The 23178-nt window shown below is 34.8% G+C and overlaps 2 protein-coding genes across 2 annotated transcripts in view; one reads left to right on the top strand and one right to left on the bottom strand.

Annotated features, from left to right (window-relative positions):
- Positions 1–1795: 1795 nt before the first annotated feature.
- Positions 1796–5667, top strand: LOC125648495 (uncharacterized). The gene is made up of 6 exons (XM_048875620.2): positions 1796–2241; positions 2614–2853; positions 4218–4447; positions 4571–4719; positions 5180–5296; positions 5399–5667. The coding sequence occupies exons 1-6, from the start codon at positions 1935–1937 to the stop codon at positions 5655–5657; spliced, it is 1302 nt and encodes a 433-aa protein (XP_048731577.1). The 5' UTR covers positions 1796–1934; the 3' UTR covers positions 5658–5667.
- Positions 5668–16260: 10593 nt separating this feature from the next.
- LOC125648496 (myosin-9-like) overlaps positions 16261–23178 on the bottom strand; it is a 44785-nt gene continuing 37867 nt past the window's right edge. The window contains exons 20-22 of the mRNA XM_048875621.2: positions 21915–21953; positions 21519–21615; positions 16261–17380 (exon numbers count right to left, since the gene is read on the bottom strand). Of these exons, the coding sequence (XP_048731578.1) occupies positions 17369–17380; positions 21519–21615; positions 21915–21953 (148 nt within the window). The 3' untranslated portion in view covers positions 16261–17368. The remainder of the gene's footprint in view (positions 17381–21518; positions 21616–21914; positions 21954–23178) is intronic.

Raw genomic sequence — 23178 nt, 5'->3', positions numbered from 1 at the left:
CCGTTCACATTACGTCATAGTCGTGGCTGTATGATTAAGAAAACTCTAGACTTCATGAATATTTATATATGTTCAAGTAAACCAATCGGTGAGCTTCCATGATTTCTTTGGGGTGGAAAGAAAATCATTCGGAAGTTATTGCGTGCTCGTAGCGGAATAATCCAAGAATTGCCAATTGAGAACAAACTGCATGGGCACCTTTTAGCTGTTGTAACTAATGGATGCTTCTTTGTTGACTTTACCGGTGTAATGAATTTACCATATGATATGTGCATAACAACGCCGCTCTCTTCAGATAATTGTCCGATCAACTCTATTATTTCAGATTTCAACACATCCACTTTACCCCGAATTTCCTCATCAAGTTTGACAATACGATTAAGTTTATTATCACAGAATTTACAAGCGTAACCACTCTGCTGTTAATGTGAATTTCATTTAATAAATACTTATAAATTTTACTTGCTTCTGTAAACAGGGATCTGTAGCCTTTTTTGTCCGTTATTAATTGTACACGTTTTATCCATTAAAATATTGGAAATTTATTGTGACTGTCATTGGTCAAAAAAAAAAATTCATTGCGTAATTTCATAAATATTCATGAAGATCGAGGGTTTCGCTGATCATGCAGCCACGGTTTGAGGTAGGATTGGTACTACGGTACCGGATTCAGTAACCGTGGCTAGCGACGATGGTACATGCAGAGGATACACATCAATACCAGCTGCAAAAAATTACAGATTATCGATGTTGTCTATATGTGAATAATTTAGTTTCATTTGTAACATGCCGTTTGATTGGTTGAGCAGTATGCTTTATGTTTCAAGGATATACTTGCCAGGTAAAGTATTGTGATGTTATTGACACTGGACATTTTTGTTCAAAATCATTCTAAAACATGATTAATTAAAAGATATATAGATTAGATTATATGGAATTCAATAGGAGCGCTATAGATAACTGGTGTATCTCGGAAAGCCTCTAACCCAGTCTGTTCTTCTGCTGCTAAAGAAACCCTGAATTTTGACGCTAATTAATTAATACTTGTGACCCATTTCTGAAACAAATAATAAATTCAAAACCTGAAAGAATGATAACCATAAGGACATAAATATTGGAAACGTACACAGAAAATCGACACATTATCCTAAAATGTACACTGGTATTGATATACGATCCGGAGAAGGAGGATATGTAACGGCAGTAAGGCTACCATCTACTATGCTCTATATTTCGCTGCAATTTTAAACTGTGATTGTAGGTCGATATAACTTGCACACATGCAGAAATGAGACCCAGCTGAAATTAATGACGTCATATGCCACCAATAACGTCCCGTTTACCTCGCAGACGTATTTATCTATTTTTAGAGAGTATTTTGGCGTTACCAGAACTTAAAATATAGAGGAATTCAAGAAAGATCATGTATTTAATTCCCGGATGTTTTTCATAAACTTTGATTTTCTTATAACGGTACCGCGATGGAAATTTTGTCTACTTCAGTTATATGTAGGGTGGTCAGCACGCATATTAACATCTGTAATGGTCCTACTTGCAATCATTAGCTAGCCATCTTACGAAATGGAATTCTATTCTTGAAGTCCTTATGTACAGGAAAATAAATTAAAAATGTAGAAAAGGTCAGCAGAAGCAGTCTGTGGTTAAAACTTGGATATATGCATGAACACTTGGTTTGTGGACAGAAAATGTTAAAGTATACAGATCAATTTCCACGTGAGTTTTTGTGTATCCAAAGCACCAGACACTTACCCAACTAAGGTTAAGTCTTATCACACAGATAAAAAGTCACGTGGAAACCAACGCAGGTTTGTTGATAATTCCACATGACAGGCAGCATTATAAAACCAAACTGACCACTTTTGTAAAACGAATTCAATCACAAGGCTGTACCCTCTTGGACGTTCTTGACCAACATGTCTTGGAAATATATCGTGTCCTGTTTGTCATTGGTCGTTATATGCTCAAGTGAAGCCGTGCACAAAATTGGAAAAATTTCATTAAATACGGCAGCATTTGCTAATCTATATGAAAATCCAAATGCTCGATCTCCAAATGAAAAATATGACTTACTTCTCACGACGTTTTCGGGTAACCCGTTTGTATCCGGAACAGTGAGTCTTTATCGTGGCATTGGACAACATATGAGAAACATCGGAAACATTCAGAAAGAAGTTTTAGCGAACAAGATGTCGTGGCCCAATGAAGTATCTGGAGTTCCAGGTTTGCTTCTAACTTTTTATTTTTCATTGTTAACCATTATTACAGAAAGAGAACTGTAAAACGACCACAATTAATGGTGAATGCAGCTTCGAAGTAGTTCAAATAAGAAACGTCGCATTTATGAAAGGTAAAGATAACGCATTTATCCCTTCCAACACTGGATGCTTGTAATTTGAGATACTCAAAGTATGATCAGTCTAACTCACCACCAATGTTTTCCCTACGAAACAAATTTTTAGAAAACTTTTCCACCCCGAAAAGTACAACATACATTGATTCTGTAATAATTTTACTCGAATGACACCAACTATTTATTATCTAGAGTTCAGGAAACGAAACGTTATGTTTCTAGGGATTTTTCTTTTCTTTCAGAAAGCGTCTTTGGTAAACGCATGGTGGTAATTCCTGACGGATTTCTCGTCCCCTTTAAGGACGACGGATACATTTATATTGTTGATATTTCCGGAAATACCCCACGGGGACCATACAAACTGACGGACCACACAGAGGGGAAATGGTTCTACCACCGTGTGCTGTGGAAGGATATGGATGGGGATGGAGATTTAGACATATTAACGTGTCGCGCCAGAGAACCAGTTTTTTCAATATTCTGTAAGCTGAAAATCACCTTTAACTTTAATTTTCAAGTAATTCACTATGCATATTTAGGCAGTGGAACACGGGAATCTGATATTCCAGTAGTAAGATGTACAATTTACACGTTCTTGTTCTCATTCAGAATAATCATCATACAGTTCCTCCGCAATATACTTATTTACCTTTATCCGTCGTTTATTGTTGTCAAACATTTCAGTTGCAGTCACCAACCTACTCAGCAGCGAAAAAATTTACAACCTCCTGATACATTTTACCAATCTTTCTTCATAAGATACTAGTAAACCATGTAGCCCATTTCTAGATCCTGACTCAAACCAAGAAGTCCTTCTTTACATAATCGATTATGATTGTTTGAAAATTTGGAATTTAAGTCCCTTCTACAATTCTCACTCAATAGAAATGGGTTAACAACTTATGGTGAGGTGGCCAGGGCATATTGCAGTAATGGTTCTTTTCTGTACCAACGCGTTACCTTGACATAGGACACTGATTTTTATGGTATTATCCGAAAATCCCGCCACTTCGATCAATATTTATTTTATCGACTTGGGTTTGTGTTATTGCCTTCGATTGAGTTCTGAATCCCGTGCAATATGTAGGGGTAGGTGCAGGGGTAGTGGTAGGTGCAGGGGTTCCAACAGTTTCGTTTAAAATCAGCATTTCGCAAATTCTATGGTTGTTATAACGATCTAGTTTGCCAATACAACCTATCATTGGGTCAAATGCTGTCTAATGTGTTTCATGCCGGTTGTTAGGCCGTTCTTGGTACACTGATTTTGACTTCGGATAACTCCGTTTACCTGATCAAGATATAGGGCTCACGGCGGGTGTGACCGGTCGACAGGGGATGCTTACTCCTCCTAGGCACCTGATCCCACCTCTGGTATATCCAGGAATCCGTGTTTGCCCAACTCTCTATTTTGTATTGCTTATAGGAGTTATGAGATTGATCACTGTTCGTTATCTTCACCTTTCATGTAAGTGCGACTTCGGTTCGTACCCGATACCTAGTTAGCAGGGTAAATTCTTACTCCCATATGTAATACCCCACTCAATCCCATCCATCGCTTGAAAACTGGCACATGCGCAGTATCATTACAAGACCGCCATATTGCTACCACATTAACCCTCGTATAAGGCAGGGTTAGTGTTGGGTAGAGTTCAAATGTCACAATACGTCATAAGAGTTGAAACTCTCTCAGTTTGATTGCATTTCAGTTAGCTCGAGTTCAAACCCGAGTACAAAACGAAATTGCTCTAAGCGGTTTACCGATTGAACTGCCGTGGTGGCTGTTCCTGATCAGAAGTTACATGTAGCATACCAGCAGTAAAACTAATATGCTTCTCGTCATTTACAGCGTCAAAAGACACAGAAATGCTCTGGCTAGAAAATCCGGACAACCACCAATACACATCTCCATGGAAACAACATGTTATTACACACGGGCCCGATGTGTACTTCCGGAATCTGAAGATTAATACGACAGATGGAGAATTTGACGTCATAGTCACGTCGGAGTTTTTTAAAAAGAAGTTGACCATTCATTGGACAACTGACAATATGAAAAGATGGAATGATTTGACAAAGGTATAACGTAAATTTACACATTCACTTAAACGAAGAAGAGAGATGTTCTTTTTAATTTATACCATACTAACTAACAACACAAAATCTTAGGCAGAGTAATCAAAGCCAGGTTTAAATATACAGGTTCACTCGAGAACAATAGACACAACAGCCGGGGCTTTATTCGACGTCGAAATTAATGACGTCAACGGTGATGGCCGGGAGGATTTCCTCGTTGTCTCCAATGGAATGAATGGGAGTGTGTTGGTCTATGAAGTCCCAAACGATTTCCGGTAAGTTCAAGTTTTCTTTACCCTGCAAAGGGGATTTGGGGGGTTTGGAATTAATTATATGTCCGTCTTTTTGTCCATTGACACCATTTTCCCCAAGGAAATCCCTAGTGTACTTGAAATTGCAATAGTCACAGCTGTTCATGGGATGAAAATTAATTCACGTTGCAATGGAGATATTCTACCTTATTTGACACAGTCAAATTACATGTATGTTTGATTTCCGAGGATGAATACATACGATTGAAAAGGCCATTTCGAAAACGCCATATGTTCACGGATCAAATTAAAAAATGTGATTTTAATTCTAACAGTAAAGGGATACAAAGGGATGAATGCTAACGCGCTGGTGTACAACGTGGTACAATGTACGTGGGCCTCTTGTTTAAGACATTTTATTAATCTTTGTAGAACGGACTGGTACGTGGGCCTCTTGTTTAAGACATTTTATTAATCTTTGTAGAACGGACAACTTCCCAAGACACACGATAGCAACAAATTTTGTCCCACGAACAAAAGGTCAAGGAAAAGGTGCTCCTGGTTCAGCATTTTGCATCCGATCTCTCGCATCAGACAAGAGGTTTGTCATTACTGGTAACATTTGTTGAAAACAGAACTGACTTGTCTTTTAAAGGTGTATTCTAACGTTAATAACATGCCTTTTTAATTATAAATTTTACAGCACGCGGCCATTCATTTTGGTGTCGGGTGACGATGATGGACGTGCCTATTTCTTAGAGCCTAACAGCAATAATGTTCAAGATTGGACCTACACCAAAAACACATTCCACGACGCCGGAAGCGGAACGGTGGGACAAATTGCTTTTGCAGACGTAGATGGGGACGATTTCATTGACATTTTTGTACCAGACTATAACCTTAACGATGTCTCAATATACACATTCGCGCCTTCTGAACAAACAGTTTTTGGATACAAATGATCATATGTGACATGTTTTTTTATATGATAGAGAGAGAGAGAGAGAGAGAGAGAGAGAGAGAGAGAGAGAGAGTACTATAACACTTTTTATCCGCCTGAGAATCACCAGCTTATGATTCTCGTGATCTTTGGTGGCACTAATCTCTGGTTATCACGATTCGTGTGATCTTTGCCTGCGCTAATCTCTGGTTGTCACATGGCCATGTACATTCTATAATACATATGTATATGGGATAGTTTTGTATTTCATCATGCACTGAATGGATCTATGTGTTTCCCATGGAGATCGTACTCTAGATAAGAGCCAAGCACCCTTTTCGTGTCGCAGAGAATGATATCCCCCTTAATGAGTAATTTCCATGCATTTATGAGGATTTTTGTACAAATTGAAGAGGATTATTAATTTAAGTAAAATACAAGGTAAATTTTCTGAAGGGCAGGTTTTGTCTATTACTGTGTAACAAGTGTCTACTTGCTTTCATGAATAATCGCTAAAATTGCGACTTGTCATAGAACTGGTGTGTATAATATTTAGTAATTCAATGAGCAATAACTTATAATAAATTTAGATATATTTGACATGAAAAAAGGTATAATTCCAGCATGGGTATAAAATTTCATAGTGCTCCAAATCTGTAGATCACTCTTCTACATTGAATTAAATAGTGCACGAGAATTGGGAACGCCACTTTCGCATTCTATCAAAAAATCATCGTATAAAATTTATTGGACTCTATTTTATACAATTTACTGGACTCTATTTTATACAATTTAATTTCAAAAGATTCTGATTAAGTTTATTTGACGCCCCATATCTACTCCTTTCTGACATCAGGGAAGGTCCATACACGGTGATTTTAAAATTCCTCAAAGACAACGATTGTAAATTGTTGCCCGAAAAATATTGAACACATAACATAAATATGGTCCGCTAAATAAATTTCCACAAAAGTGCACATTGTTTATAGAATGTTTCGAAAATGAAATGCCACGTAGCGAGTTTCCTATTATATTGCATTTTCTATGTAGTTTTGGTGTTATTTACCCATTATAAAGTAAATATTTTCTGAAACGTTAGATTGTGAACTTTCTGAAAAGACATTCAAAAAGTTATTTCTGTTGTCATGGCAACAAAAACTAACGAATAATGGTAATTCACGAAAGCCAAATTTTAAGCTTTTGTACAAGATATTCCAGAGTATTCTGGAATATTCCACAGTCGCCGTGGATTGTATTGAAAATAGACGAGTCAAGTTGTGTAAATTGTTCAATGAAGCTGAATACTTCTCTCTTTTTATTGACCAAAGTATAGAGCAGAATAAAACGTAACACTTTTATAACATTTATGCAATGCTACGATAAACTGTCAGATAAAGCAGTGATAACAGACGGCATTGTTTTCCAAAAGCTAGCATTTTTTTTAAAATTAACTATAATACAACTGTCTCAACTTTACTGTGTTTTTTTTTTTTTTTTTTTTTTAACTTTTCACACAACTATATGACAATAACACGATATCAAATGAATGAGGTGCATGCATATATTGATGCGATGTCAATTGTTTCGCAAAAATTCAATACAATTTAATTGAAAAAAAAAGTACCATAAATTTCATTTCTTCTTATTTGTTGATTTTGCCCCTATTAGTTGAATCTTGTAACCCTTAAATAATTGTAGACTTTAATTAATCTTCCACATACTCTTTTGGAGATGGGTAAAAATGCGCACGTGTCTGCCATATAAAATGACGAGTTGCATTTGCTACATTACTTTTTCATGAAACTTGATATGAATGAGGAATAGCGCCTGATTAATATCAAGTTCATCAACTCATTTAAGTCATTCTGTGCACAAATTTTAGCAAATGAAGGTTATGGATAGTTTCTTGTATGTACACTAACCCGACTGCCCAGAAATTACTAATGAAGTTGAATGTTGTAGAAATATTATGAAGTATTCTTTGGAAAAATACGCAGAAAAATTAATGACAATTGTACACCTGAAATCATCAAGTAGTTCTCTGTAAAAGCGATTTTCCCCCTAGATGGATATCTATTTATAATTCGTCTAGGCAACATCTTTAAATGAATTCAAATTTCTCATTGAATTCAGACCCAGGACCAGAGCGCATACTAACATATTATACATGTACTTTGCAGTCCTGGAAAAAAGATACGCCATTCGAAAAGGAATAGGATGTATTAATTATACGATGTTTTAAAACATAATAGAACCGAGCAGTACCGCGATCAGTTGTGATAATATTGACTTTGATCTTGATGAATAACCTTTTTAGAGATTGAGTGAATGAGTGAGAGCGATAGAGAGTGAGTGAGTAAGATAGAGAGAGTGAGAGAAGTGGATAATATGAGAGAGAGAGAGAGGAGGGAGAGGGAGGTAAAGTGAAAGTGGAGAGAGTGAAAGAAAGTGGAGAGTGAGTGAGAGAGCATAAGACTGAGTGAATGAGAGAGAGAGAGAGAGAGAGACGAGGACGAGCTCTTATAGATAGAGATACATGTATTTGTTTTTGAAATATCATATATTGATTTATAGAAGAAAATCTTTACAACAGCAGCAGGGCTGGGATTAGTTATAGCTATAGTGATCTGTAAGCGTTCTTGGATAGTGCAGATTCAAATCAGTTCCCCGGGGATAGGTTTGGGCCAAAATGCGGATTCAAAGTTTTACATGGAAATGTATGGAGATAAATATCAATTTGAATGAAAATCTTATGAGAGTAACAGGATCATAATTAGAATACAATTAACTTAAGTAGTGTAAATTCAAGTGTGATCCTTTAAGGTAGGGTGGGCTACAATTTTACATGAAAATATGCATAAAAATCTTGTTCTCGTGAACCACTGGCCATGGTTAGTCAATATTAATATGCAAGCATTCCAGTGTGGCATTCATATTTGTATTAGAATATGTATGAAAACCATTCTTTTCAAGGGTAACAGGTCCGCTCTATATAATATTGAAATGCAAATATTCCGTAGTTTTTTCTTCTTTTCAAATTATGGACGCTGGGGTAGGGTGGAGCTAAATTCGGGATAAAACTTTACGTAATACATAAATATAGTAATAAAATTTTTAAACAAGTGTACCGGAAAAGGTACAGAATACGCCCGTCACAAGCTTAGCCATAAGTTGTAGAACGTATCAGCCATCATCAAGCTGCGACATACTTTCTTCTGCATCGTATGAATAAAAGGTCCTAGTTTGGAAACTGGAGGTAGATAGACAAACCAAAAGGTTACTTATATGTGTAAAATATTTCCTCAAATAGTTCAACAACCTGTAATTTTCTTAAACATAAGAAATCAGGAAATTGTTGGAAATCAAAATCCTTGCAATACGCACATTCTCAAATGTGTTTACAAATGCAATCGCTTGAGAACTAGGAGAGTCGTGAGATGAATAAACCATGTACGTACTTTGTAATAAATCATTTCCTCAAAATTGACTGTACGCAAGTTCAACAGTCACTTTTCTGAAAGAACAAAATTGAAGAGAATCAAAATCCCTGCCACATGTACACCTTCAATATACCCATACAAACACTGTAAAATAAGAAGGCCCTCACCTGAAAAGTATGGGAGGGATTAGACGGACAAACCATGTGCCCTCCATATAAATTTCAATTTCAAATAAAGGGGCAAAACTCCTGCAAGAGAGGTTGAAATGGATGAAAATTGCAACATGATTTAGAATGACTACAGAGAAGTTTCACAGTTTTATCTTTATCTGTGACAGATAAATGAAAATAGAAACAGAAAACCCAAAGCGGACGTAAAGACATCGCTGTACCATAATTTGACTGGTCTAAAGACATCGCTGTACCATAATATGACTGGTCTAAAGACATCGCTGTACTATAATATGACTGGTCTAAAGACATCGCTGTACTATAATATGACTGGTCTAAAGACGGGCTGTTGAACTTCTTCTCCAGAGCAACAAGACCATGTTAGTGATGTTGTTATTGAAGCATGTTACATTGTGTGGATCAAGTTCGTTAAGTTATGACCCCGTGGAGGTAGGGCGAGGTCAAACTTTTTCGTGGAAATAATGAGGGTAGAATATCTTTTAAAATCTGAATAGCATGGCCAAGGTGACTCTGGTGAGCATTGTGGCCCAGGGGTCTCTTGCTATACTTGTTAATTTTATACGCTTGCTGTTTCTTGGAAATTGGGAGACATCCAAAACATTTTTGCACTGATTTTACGGTGAAAAAAACCCAATAGGGATTCAGTTGTAACACCATGCTACATTGAAGCCCCAAAGAAGACGGAAGTAGACGGAAGTAAGAAAGGAGAGAGAAGGAAAAGAAACACAATGGGATTAACATTACAAAAAATTAACAAAGAAATTCAATAAATTAAGATATAACAGACCATAGAGAGTGTTATTGTCATCCAGTTCTTTGCCATGTTTTACATTGTATTTCAAAACTTTCCTTTGGGAATTAAGTAAACCCTTGGATAAATGAAAAAGTATTCTGACAATGGACTTTATACATGTACTGCTTCATTAACATAACATAGTATTGGATAATTCTGAGATTTCATCCTCTCCCATTCTCTCTTTTGGCAAGATTTAACATTTAAATTCAATATCTTTTGCCTTACAAAGACTAATATTTTTTTTATGCAAAATTGTTGAACAATTGGGTATTGCCAGATTAAATTATGTTTTCCTCTCATCTTCGCTAAAGTTCAGAAGTCAGCTTTGTCCATTTTGTACATGAATCCATTAGTAGTTAAAATATGATGCTTAACGCTGCATTATGGAACCATTGTAATCTGTGCCACAAGGAATAGGAAATAGTAGGCCTAAAGAGTTTTTTTTTTTTTTTTTTTTATTGTACGTCAGTTCTAGCTGGATTTACTACAGGTTTACTTAAAAAATAAGTCTTCATAACAAGGTTTGTATAAGAGAGAAAGAGAGAGAGAGAGAGAGGTGGGGGGGCTATGAAATTTTTAATAATTTTCTTGTTCTGAATACCTAAGCTAAATTCTAATATTCAGAAGCAGGGGTATAAAACAAAATGTGTTCTTTTAAGAAACACAAATACCACCAAAAGTGCCCATACTAATGAAAACTTTAAAACAATAATTCTATATTACATTAACACTATATGACTATTTTGGACATACCCTGGCATCAGAACCCTGGGATTGCAAAATTTACAAATTTGGTACATTTCTTTCTGCTTTTTTCTTAATATGAATTTCAATTTAGTTTTTATAAAGTATCGGCAAAATTAAAGTTTTTCAAATGATAAAGATATTCAATCACTATGATAATTTTGTCACCACCCTGGTACCAAACCCCCTAAGATAATGAAATTTACAATTTTGGTAAAGGTCTACTTTCTTCTTTTAAATATCTATTTAGTTTCAATTTAGTGTCAACAGCATAAAACAAGATGCACATTACACATAAACACTATTTGCAAAGTTTTGCAACCCCCCCCCCAACCCCCCCAACCCCAACCCCCAGTAAGAACCTCCATCCCAGGGATCATGAAATTTACAATTTCTGTAGAGGCCTTCCTACTTTACATTAGATTTTCTTACAGGTGTGAAGTTGTAGAAAAGATTTTAAACAAGAGGCCTACAGGCCTTATCGGTCACCTGAAAACTAGTGAAAAAGTATCACTACTTCCATGGGCTTTGAAATCTAGAAAAAATTTCCTGTTCTGAATATCTAAGCTAAATTATAATGTTCAGCAAAAGAATAAAACAAGATGTGTTCTTAAAACTTCACTGCCCTCAAAAGTGCATACACTGATGAAAGGCTTTAGATAATAGGTGTATTAACATTAAAGCATAAAAATATATGACTAACAAGAACTCATCCTAAAGTCATAACCCTGGGTTGTGAAATTCACCATTTGTACATCCTTTTCTGCTATTCCTAAGTATGCATTTAGATTTTATACAGTATCAGCAAACTTACACACAAATACTAAATACTAAGTTTGGCCCCACCCTTTGGTCAGAACCCTTATTCTGGGGATCATCAAATTTACAATTTTGGTAAAAGACTACCTGCTCTATCCATTTAGTTTCAATTTAGTATCAATAGCACAAAGATGTTATTCAAGTGTTTTACACATAAACACTATATAACAAGTTTGTCCCCGTCCTGGGGGTCAGAACCCCTACCCCGGGGATCATGAAATTTACCATTTTTGTAGAGGCCTTCCTGCTCTACATCACTATGCATTTAGTTTTTCTTACACGTGTATAGTTCTACAGAAGATTTTTGAAAATTGATCAATTTTGGGCAGTTTTTTGCCCCGCCCCGAAGGCCCCAGGGGTGCAGGAATCCTGAAATTTACAGTTTATGTCCCCCCTTGTTCCAAATATGTTTCATACAAAATTTGAAAAGAATTGGAATGATAGTTATCAAGAAGAAGTTAAAAATGTCTATTATTCACACATTTAATAACTGACCAGTTTGGCCCCACCCTGATACCAAAAACGCCTACCCCTGGGATCATGAAATTTACAATTTTGGTAGAGGACTACCTGTTCTTTCTAAAAATCTATTTACTTTCAATTTAGTATCAATAGCACTAAAGAAGATGTAATTTAAGTGTTTTACGCATAAACACTATATATACCAAGTTTGACCCCGCCCTGGGTTCAGAACCCCTACCACGGGGATCATGAAATTTATAATTTTGGTAGAGGCCTTCCTGCTCTACATCACTATACATTTAGGTTTTCTTACACGTGGTTCTTGAGAAGATTTTTGAAAATTGGTCAATTTTGGGCAATTTTTGCCCCGCCCCTAGGGCCCCAGGGGTGCTGGAGTCCTGAAATTTACAATATTTATGCCACCCTTGTCCCAATGATGCTTCACACCAAATTTGAAAATAATTGGAATGGTAGTTATTAAGAAGAAGTTAAAAATGTTCAATTGTTAACGCACGACAGACGACGACAAATAGGTTACTCAGGTGACCTAAAATAGTCCAAATGTTTGCAGATTTATCCTGTCCCTAATATAATAGGAGCATTTTATTATATACACAAGTTTGCTCTAATTGTGTCAAAACCATGTGCCCCAAGGGTGCAGGAGTCCTGAAATCCTATTTATGTCCTCCTTATACCAAAGATGCTTCATACCTTTGAAAAGAATTGGAAGGGTAGTCATCAAGAAGTTAAAAATGATCAATTGTTAATTCATGATGGATGCAGACCAATAGCACTAGGTCAACTGAGATTCAGGTGACCTAAAACCAGTTCGTTTTTGTGTATGTTGCAGGACAACCCCCGAGGTCGAGAAATGTTATTTTGAAATATAAAAACCGAGTATGGTGCCCGGAAAAGCGTGACAGCGCGTTAATCACAGCTATAAAATAAACATAACTGCCCTAAGTGAAGAAATGTTTAAGATAAAGTATATCGTTAAAACCAGACGTCTTTTAGGAAACGAAGTTTCTACACGCATTCTACACGCATTCACAGGATGCGACACAACGTCAAGAATGTTTGGCATCGGAAAGGCTCCCGTACTTAAGAAAGCAATGAAATGTCAAGAATGTAGACAAATTGCGAAAATATTTTGCATATGATCAGTTTTTAAATCGAGGCAGGCTACCGACAAAGAAGTTGATGGTGCAGGGGTTTCAAAAGTCTTGTTTAAAGTCAGCATTTCGCAAATTCTATGGTCGTTATAATAATTTAGTTTGCCAATACAACCTATCATTGGGTCAAATGCTGTCCGACTTGTTTCATATCGATGTTAGGCCGTTTTTGGCACAATGATTTTGACTACGGATAACTCCGTTTACCTGATCAAGATATAGAGCTCATGGCGGGTGTGATCTGTCAACAGGGGTGATTACTCCTCCTAGGCATCTGATCCCACTTCTGGTATATCCAGGGGTCCGTGTTTGCCCAACTCTCTATTTTGTATTGCTTATAGGAGTTATGAGATTGATCACTGTTCGTTATCATCACCTTCCGAAATGAGGATTCCATAGAGAAAAAGATGTCTTATGGTGGACGATATCATAGCGACTTTGTACGGTGGAATACCATAATTGACTTACTACTTTTAAAATTGACATATTGAGATACAGGAGTTTTGTCTAACACAATATCATTTCTACAAGTTCAGTCATTGCCACTAACTACAGCTGCAGAAGAGGAGCACTGCAAGAGACCCCCCCCCCCCCCAGTCTTAGAGTGGACTAAAGAAGAGATTGATTTGAATCCTTCGAACTGGGGCTGATCACTGCTTTCAATAATTTTTGTACCCGTTAAAACTAAACTACCAGTCGCAGCAGATAAACTTTTGAACCTCATTCGCTGTAAATGCAAAGCAAATTATGACACTTGCTGAAAACACGGACTAAACTGTACTCACTAAATTAATTATCAGGCAATCAGGCACGTAGCAACAGTGGCTCTATCCACTTTTATCAATACATGCAAAGTTGATTATTTTTTACGTACAGAGAATTGTCGTGAACTGTAGTGGAAGTGTAAATTTAACCGATGAATTGAAATGAGAGAACAACCCTTGCCAACTTCCCCCACGATTAAGGATTTAGAACTTTGGATTAGAATTTACTTGTCAATTTTCAGGCAATATTGTGAAGTTATCTTCTCTCCAATTCTGCGATAGATTTCCTTTATTTTTTTACAAACATTTTGTATATTTTTTAAAGAAACAGTTTCATGAAATTGTTATGAATTCTATTCATATCGTTTTAACCAGTTTTTGTGAAATTTTGATAATGCTGTTTAAGGAAATTTGCAATTTTCTGACAGGTATGTGTGCTAAATGATAAAAAATTTATTTATACCACAACATACTTATTTGATCATTTTTATTTGTTACTAAGGTATCTTGTTTAAAGAATCAACAAGAAATATTTGTAAAACATATATACCCCCCCCTCCATGGTGCAAAGTTGAAAAGGGTTACACAGATGCATAATTTGATTGATAGTAGTATCACCAAGTGTCTACCAAGCCAATAATTCTTAAAATATAGAGGACAATATATTAGTATGTCCAGTTTAACCATTGACCATGTGACCTTAAAATCAATAGGGGTCATCTTCTTCTGAAGTTGTACCAAATTTGATGTCTCAAGCAAAGGCTTCTCAAGATATTAAACGGACAGTATCTTCCTACAGTGTATATCCAGTTTGACCCTTGACCATGTGATCTCAAAATCAATAGGGGTCATCTTCTAAAGATGTACCAGTGTACCAAGTTTGATGTCTGTCAAGCAAAGGGTTCTCAAGATATTGAGCGGACAGTATATTCCTATGTCCAGTTTCACCCTTGACCATGTGACCTCAAAATCAAGAGGGGTCATCCTCTCCTGATGATGTACCAGTGTACCAAGTTTAATGTCTGTCAAGTAAAGGGTTCTCTATACATTGAGTGGTCAGTATATTCCTATGTCCAGTTTGACCCTTGACCTCAAAATCAATAGGGGTCATCTACTTCTTGGGGAAGTACCAAGTTTGATGTCTATCAAGCAAAGGGTTATCAAGATATTGAGCGGACAGTATCTTTCTATGTCCAAAGTAGACCGACCCTTGACCTGAAAAACAATAGGGATCCTCTTCTACTCATAACCAACCCACATATGAAATATCATTACGATCAAGTGAACGGTTTTTAAGATATTGAGCGGACAACATGTGGTCTACCGACCGACCGACAGGTGCAAACCAATATGCCCCTCTTCTTTGAAGGGGGGCCATAAATATAAAATTGAACCTATAATTCTAGAGGGGTGGAATTACCTTAAAGCCACTGCAAGTGATTTTTCTGAACCATGCAAGATAATCATTGTGTCATCAACATACAGAGTATTTCAATTCCTTTGATATTTTCATTGTTTTTATTCACTATCGATATCTATGCACATGATAAAACTATTCCGTGAGATTGGGTTACTTTGTTGACATTCACATTCTAAGAAAAAATTGGATAAGAATCCAGTCTTGGTCACACACAAGTTTGAGTTACATCGATAAGACTTCATCCACTTACAAAAATCGAAAATTCTCGAGTTTCTTGAATACATTTCTTTAACAGAGTTGAAAGCCTTTTCAAAGTCTATAATGACCAGCAGTCCTGGAATATCATTTAATTCAGTAAAATCCATCAGATCATATACAAGATGTGTATTTTTTTTTCGATACAGGTATAAATCCTGTTTGTTCTGAACTCATTATCTTGGATAGAATTTTTTTCTAATTCAATACTTAGTCGAGCACAAGAAATAATGCTAACTGTATCCCTAAACATGCCAGTTAACCTCTCAAGCTCACACAAACTGACATTACACATAAATATACCTTGGTGATGGTAGCAAGTAAAAAGTTGAGAATGTAGACAAGTTTTTCTTTATTGTTCTTGCTTATCATAATTTGTTTTCCCCCCTAGAATCTAAAGCAACTTTATTTCATAGTCTTGCCTTGCAGACCCTATCTTAATGCGATAGAAGAAATAACAACTATGTTCAGTCTCAAATTGGACATCCTCAGATGGACACATTCTCTCATTGTTAATGTAATAATAATCTAGGCAACAACCACAATAATAATAAAAAACAAATTTGGCAAGGAATGAGTTTATTGCTTGAACAAGATATGATTATCCCATTTAGATCTTGAAGAAAATATTTTTCGTTGTGAATAAAAAAAGTATCAATATTGGATGTTCTAGTTCATCCTGGTTAGAGTTGAAATATTTCCATCATACTGTCTGAGAGAAAAAAAAAGGGGGATTAAGTAATATCCAAAGCATTTTGCAGCTTACATCGAATACACCATTTGCCTATGACAAAATTTAAAAGCAATACTTATTTATTAAACATATATGGATTAATCTTGAATATTATCTATGAAACATACATACATATAATATATTAGATAATTTGAACATTGTCATATTACATTAATCCTTGCTGCTAGCCTCGAGCAAGGGTCTATAACTAGGTCACACATATCTACATGTACACAGCAACTGTCACAATAAATAGAGTAATGAACAGATATCTAAAGGCTCTAAAATTAATAAGTAATTAAAAATGTGCAGGTAATTAATCCTCCACAGAGAGTAAAAAAAAAAAAAATCTTGCCCCATATTCCTCGATATTTTTTGTTTCCATTGCGTTCAATTTGATATTTCATTGGTTATTTGTTGTTTCATGGACAAAATTCAGACATACAAGCATGGATCAACATATCTTTGCAGGTGAAATGAGTTTTGGAAACCCAAATAATTAGAAATGTGAATTCCAATTCCTAAACACAGCACCATTAATCTAAGAAAAATCAGTATGCAATTCACAATATGTGAATTAATGAAAAAACTTCCATACATTCATAACTGCATTACACTATAACTGATAATTACCATACACTTTGTATGAGAGAAACAGCTAAAATGTATACATATATAATTATTCTAAATTACATTCACTATCAGATAGTACTAGCCACAGTCCAGTCAAAATAATGCTTCAGAAAAAGAAAAAAGTTCGAAATGAAACATTTTACACTGTGTCCGAAACATAAAATAAATAAAAAATGTATGTAGGTTGAAAACATCGAAACCACACAGGAAGAAGTTCAAATCATGGGTAGTTATAGGATAATTGCCAACTACTGATGTTCCATTGTTGATTCTTCACCATTACAAATCGTCTCTTCTTTTTTGTTTATTTACCTGCCTGTATTAAAATAAAAACCAACAATTAATACAAAATTATTTTTGCAATTTCTATCTAAGGATATCAATCCTACACTTTCCACACCTACAAAACTTAATGCTGAACAACACAAACAACATCATTCTTTAGAATGTTATAACTTTTATTGAAAAATGTTTGACATTAATAATTTATTCAGTGAAACAGTTTGCAGAGGTGATTACCTATATGATAAGTATATTGCATGCTTAACTACTTATAGCAAACAAATATACTCTGTTAGAGAACTAGTTCTTAATTTAGTTCTACCATTATGGTATGAATACTGGGGTAATTAATATAAAATTTTGGTATAGTTTTCAACTCCAGTATAAACTAACATCATCATCACACTTCAGACTGAGTATTGTAAATCCTCATTTCCTTCCAGAAATCTTTCATATAATGATATTGACCCATGTAATTTGCCTAATCAAAATTGAAGAGAAATAATGAAAAAAAATAATATAAAAATCACAAATAAATGACAAAGTACATATTAAAAAAACACTTCAAACACTTTCATTCTAAGAAGTTTATTTCAGTTGATGCAAACTAAATAAAATAGACTGCAAACAAGGTCAATTATCTAACTAAAAATGTTCTGACACACCTGAAACTTTGCCATGACATCAGCATTCACTAATTGAGTGCTAACTGTAATGTGCAATCTATGGGATACGATGATGGATTCTATTTTGCAAATTTGAATGAGGTGAATGCAAACTTCAAAATATATGGAGAAAAAAATAGGAACTACATGTACTTCAATAAACTGCTAAACATTATTGGCAAAGGGGTGCAAACATTGTACATAACCATCTGTGAACTTGTTTAATGGCAAATGTAGACTTCTGGAGTAGTAAAATTAAAAGTTGTTTGTTTGCCCTCGCCTTAACCAATTGAAATAAATCTTCGAAACTTATCATGATTGTTTTATTTTCACCAATTTGATGTGGAAATCAGAAACTATCTGCGCCATAGTTTCCTCAGTTTCAAGTAAAAAATGTTTTAGCTGTTAATGTAATAGTCCAATATTTGGAAATACAATTGAATGCAAACTTGTTCTTCAAGAAATAAAGCCCCTTTGCATACCTTCCTACCAAGATTTTTCACAAAGAGTCAGGAGAGAGCAAACAATGTGTCTTAGACAAGAGGATATACAGGAATTATACGCTATACAGTAGGATCCAAGGCTCTTTTTTTTTTCTTCAAGGGGAACAACTCCTCTACAACATACCTCAATATTTAGCTAGCGTAGAAACCATGGTGAAAATTTATTCCGCCTGAAAAGAGTAAGTTTGCCAGCATTCCAGTACACATGTAAATGAGAGAGTACTGTTTATATAACATGACCCAGTCAACCATCTATGAATTGATGGCACCAGTGGTGTTTGTCAAACAATTGGTCAAAAAGCAGAGAGAGGAAAAACAAGACTAGCTTAACAAATCATTCAGAAATGCAACAAAAATAAGAGGGTTAGTATATAGTTAAGACATTTAAAATACATCAGAGTCAAATGGGATGGAAGACTACCTTTCAAGTTGTTGAATCTTTATCATTTTTCTCAGTTTTATTTTAAAATTTCTTGATTATCTGACAAAGAACAAGAGCATACTAGGCCTATCAAATCATAGCAAGATTGCCAGGTATCCATATGAAAAAAGGCTAATGAGGCAAAGAGAAAGATCATCCTACAGTGTGACACTTATATATCTGTTTCTCTATTTACAAAATACATCATGTGATTTTCCCAATGAGATATTGTCTAGGTAGTGTTACGATGAGATATTGTTTAGGCAGTGTTACAATGAGATATGGTCTTGGCAGTGTTACAATGAGATATTGTCTTGGTTGTGTTACAATGAGATATTGTTTAGGCAGTGTTACAATGAGATATTGTCTAGGCAGTGTTACAATGAGATATGGTCTTGGCAGTGTTACAATGAAATATGGTCTTGGCAGTGTTACAATGAGATATTGTCTTGGCAGTGTTACAATGAGATAATGTATAGGCAGTGTTACAATGTTTAGGTAGTGTTACAATGTTTAGGTAGTGTTGTTAATAAGACCTGAATTTGATTGTGAAACATACTGAAAGTTACTACAGTAATTCTTAAAAATCAGTATTAAGTCATAATCAAACCCTAGAGTCCATGTTGTTATACATGTCTCTCAGAAGAAGGCAGAAGCAAAAGCCAATGCGCTAACAGTGTTGCTCATGTGACCCCTGGTTTTTAACATATAACCGAACGCTGATATTGTATGTTTTATCTGTTGGATTTGATAGTTATGAACAGTCATCCAATGCTTATTATGTATAAAAGAATAGAAAATTTGAAAACTCGTATAGAACAATATTCAATAGGAACAAAGGGCAAATGATTTGAGTAGGATTTCAACATCTTCATCATTTCATATGATGAATAGAATGCATGGATTATCTTTTACACTTTAAACTACTACATTAGAAAATAAGATGTGTAAACATATTTAAACATATTTATATGATTGTTTTTTGAAGAATTGGAATTTTTTGTAGAATGGCCCAAGACTCCATTTTCAGAACTTTAAAAAATGTTTTACACACATTGCACTCTGACAGAAGTTTCTTCTGATTCACAAGCCAGCGTAAGATGGAGATTTGATCAATTCTTAATTCTACATAATTATTCATGCCTGTTCTACATTTTCCATTAAGACCTCATCTTCAAAAATAGTCTTTTAATATAACAATTGAAAGCAAAAATGCTAATCAACATTAACATGTGGCTCCAATGATAAACAATACAATTCCTGCAAAATGATTTTCTCTGCCTTATAAGCCCTTGTTCTTTGAAAAAGGTAGACCTCCAAGAACCTTCATAGAAAACAACAGCAATCTTGGGTGCTTTTGAACATTGGGGTATACGTTTATTGACATCATTTAGATTCCACAGATGATGAGGCAGTCCTGCTGGTGGCAACACTTATAGACAACAAATTTCAAGTTTGTCAATAGCAGGGTATATCTTTTGATTTGATTTACTATGTAGAATAAAAAGGAAAACATCTGCAGAATCAGGATATCAAAATGCAACAATCCTGTTTCAATTAAGTATTTACTGCATCTTTACAATTGTGAACCAATGTTCAAATTGTTTTATCCGATTAATCAGAATCCAAAATGGATTTGAACAATCTTTGAAGATAATCACAAAATCTATCAATTAAAAAAATATTAAATAAATCTTTGAATGCTTATCACTTTCATCTATTAGGAAATAGAACATTTAGGAGCTGTTAAAAATGATAAAAAAGACGTTTTAGAAACATAGTGTATATACCCCCTGTCTGGCGATATTGAAATATTTAAAGGATAAATTTAGAACGATAGTGAAAAATATAGGTTATCTACTAGTCAGGGACAACAACAATTCTAGGGTTGATCCGGGCAAAGACTTCTAAAGATCATAAGCAGGATCTTCTATATCCAGAGTGAATTGTCATGCCCTTGTGAGATTCAAATTGAAAAGGAGTCATATTACCATGTCCAGCAAAGGTTTCTCAAAATATTGAGTGGACAATATCTTACTATGTCCAAGTAGTTTGACCCTTGACCTTTGGCCTCAAAACCAATAGAGATCATCCACTCTTTAGGGAAGACAAGTATAACAAGTTTGATTCTGTCAAGCATAGGGTTCTTAATATATTGAGTGGACATCACTTGGTCTATGACTGACCGAGCAGTCTAACGATCGATGTTTGCAAACCAATATGCTCCCTTTTTTCAAGAAGGAGGGGTATAAAAATCAAGAAAAGCCAGGTAAAGGGAGAGAAATCAAGAATTAAAAAAAAATATTCCTTGAAAATGAAATTTAATTCAAAATGTTATTATGGTAGCTGAATCTTTGCAGTATATTAATACATCAGATCTATTTCTTTAAATATTCATTTATTTCCAAACCATAATCATTCACTTTAAGAGAATGAAAAACTTGATACTACCAAAAAAAAAACAAAAAAAAAAAACCCTTGCCTTTAAATTGAAATAAAATTCATGCCAAATATTTCTTTCCCTTTGCATCACTGATTAACACTTGCAGGCAAGAAAACAGATGGTGAATATAGCATTCCTACCTTCTCCTCTCCCTCTTCATCTAGTGCATATTTACTCTGCCCTGTTGACTTCAGATTGCCCCGAAAATCTGACTTATCTTTCTTAAGCTTATCAAATCTGCAGGACACAAATGAAAATAATATATATAGTTTCCCTAAAATAAAATATCTAGTTTCACTTAGCTGACTAGAGAATTCCTATCAAAGAATTGAATAACACTATGAACTGTATACAACTTGAATTAACACTATACTATGAACTGTATACAACTTGAATTAACACTATACTATGAACTGTATACAACTTGAATTAACACTATACTATGAACTGTTTAAGAATTGAATTAACACTATACTATGAACTGTTTAAAACTTGAATTAACACTATACTATGAACTGTTTAAAACTTGAACTTACTTGCTTTCTTTGTTGACTTTTCTAAGAACTGGCTTAACACTGAAATGTTAACAATGATGTTCAAACAGTAATGTATATTATTTCCTATCTATAAAGAGCAAAGCTTATCAATCAAAGAACTATTAATCAAGTTCATGATTTGCATAATTTGACACTGTTGATTTGTTATCATATGAAAGGTCAGCTTGTGTTGAATTTTATACATAATTTTTGAGACAAGACTTAATGTATCAATGCATACTAAAAATTGTTATCCACAGAGTTAATTTATGGTTGTGAAAGGTATCAAAACTTTGTCATTTTGTTCAATACAGTTCAAACATGTAGGTACAAATCATCCCACTTCATGATCCCAAATACTTGATTATCAATCCTCCATTACTACTATTCTTTAGAGTTATCAATAGAAACATCACAATAGTAAATAAGAGTGTGACGTTGAAATGAAAAGACAGATAGTATACAATTAATTACCCGTCATCAGGTCAAAATGGAAAAATGAGAACCCAAGACCTGGTCCACAAGGTGACCTGACCAAGGTCATGCAGCAGCTGCGGACAGGTCAGGTCACCAAGTGGACCCAGTCGAGAGTTCTCATTTTCCCCATGTTGAACTGATCACAGGTGATCAATTGTTTTATTATACCGATATAGAAAAAACCCAAACTGATATATATATCCTTTATTTCCAACACACATTTCAATTTCTACATTCTTTGTGTGTTGCGTCCATCATTTCAAGAAGTAGGCTATAAGCTCTACTGTGGGCATGGGCACCAAATATAAAATTCAAAGATATTTCAAATGATCTTTTCCTCCAAGAGATAGAAAACTGGTTTATTACAAAAAATAATTATAATTTTACGTCTGATAAAAGTCCAACCTCTGTAACATTATATACAATGATATTCAAACTTTTCTCAGTCCTACGTAGTTGTTTACAATAGAGATCCAGACATGATACAAATTGTGCACAAAAAATGAGGACGTAATGTCTGCATAATAAGCAAAGGAGCAGAACTTGTCTATCAGAAGACTACCCAAGATTCACTAGTCATAATCATTGCTTTAACAATGTTATTTCTATTCATTAGCGGTCTTCAACAACAATGATCAGTCAATACTATGCACGTGCAGTGATTCGGAGGTCATTAATTGCAGTAAACAGTGCATTCTGGAGTCATTATTGAATTCTAAAGGCTTCCAATCAGCCAATCAGATTTAAGAATTAATAGAAGTATAATAATAGGTATTCATTTGTGATT

The sequence above is a fragment of the Ostrea edulis genome, chromosome 6, assembly GCF_947568905.1.
Source record: "Ostrea edulis chromosome 6, xbOstEdul1.1, whole genome shotgun sequence".
Taxonomy (NCBI): Eukaryota; Metazoa; Mollusca; class Bivalvia; order Ostreida; family Ostreidae; genus Ostrea; species Ostrea edulis.
The sequence above is the reverse complement of the archived record's forward strand: the minus strand, read 5'-3'. Positions and strand labels throughout refer to the sequence as shown.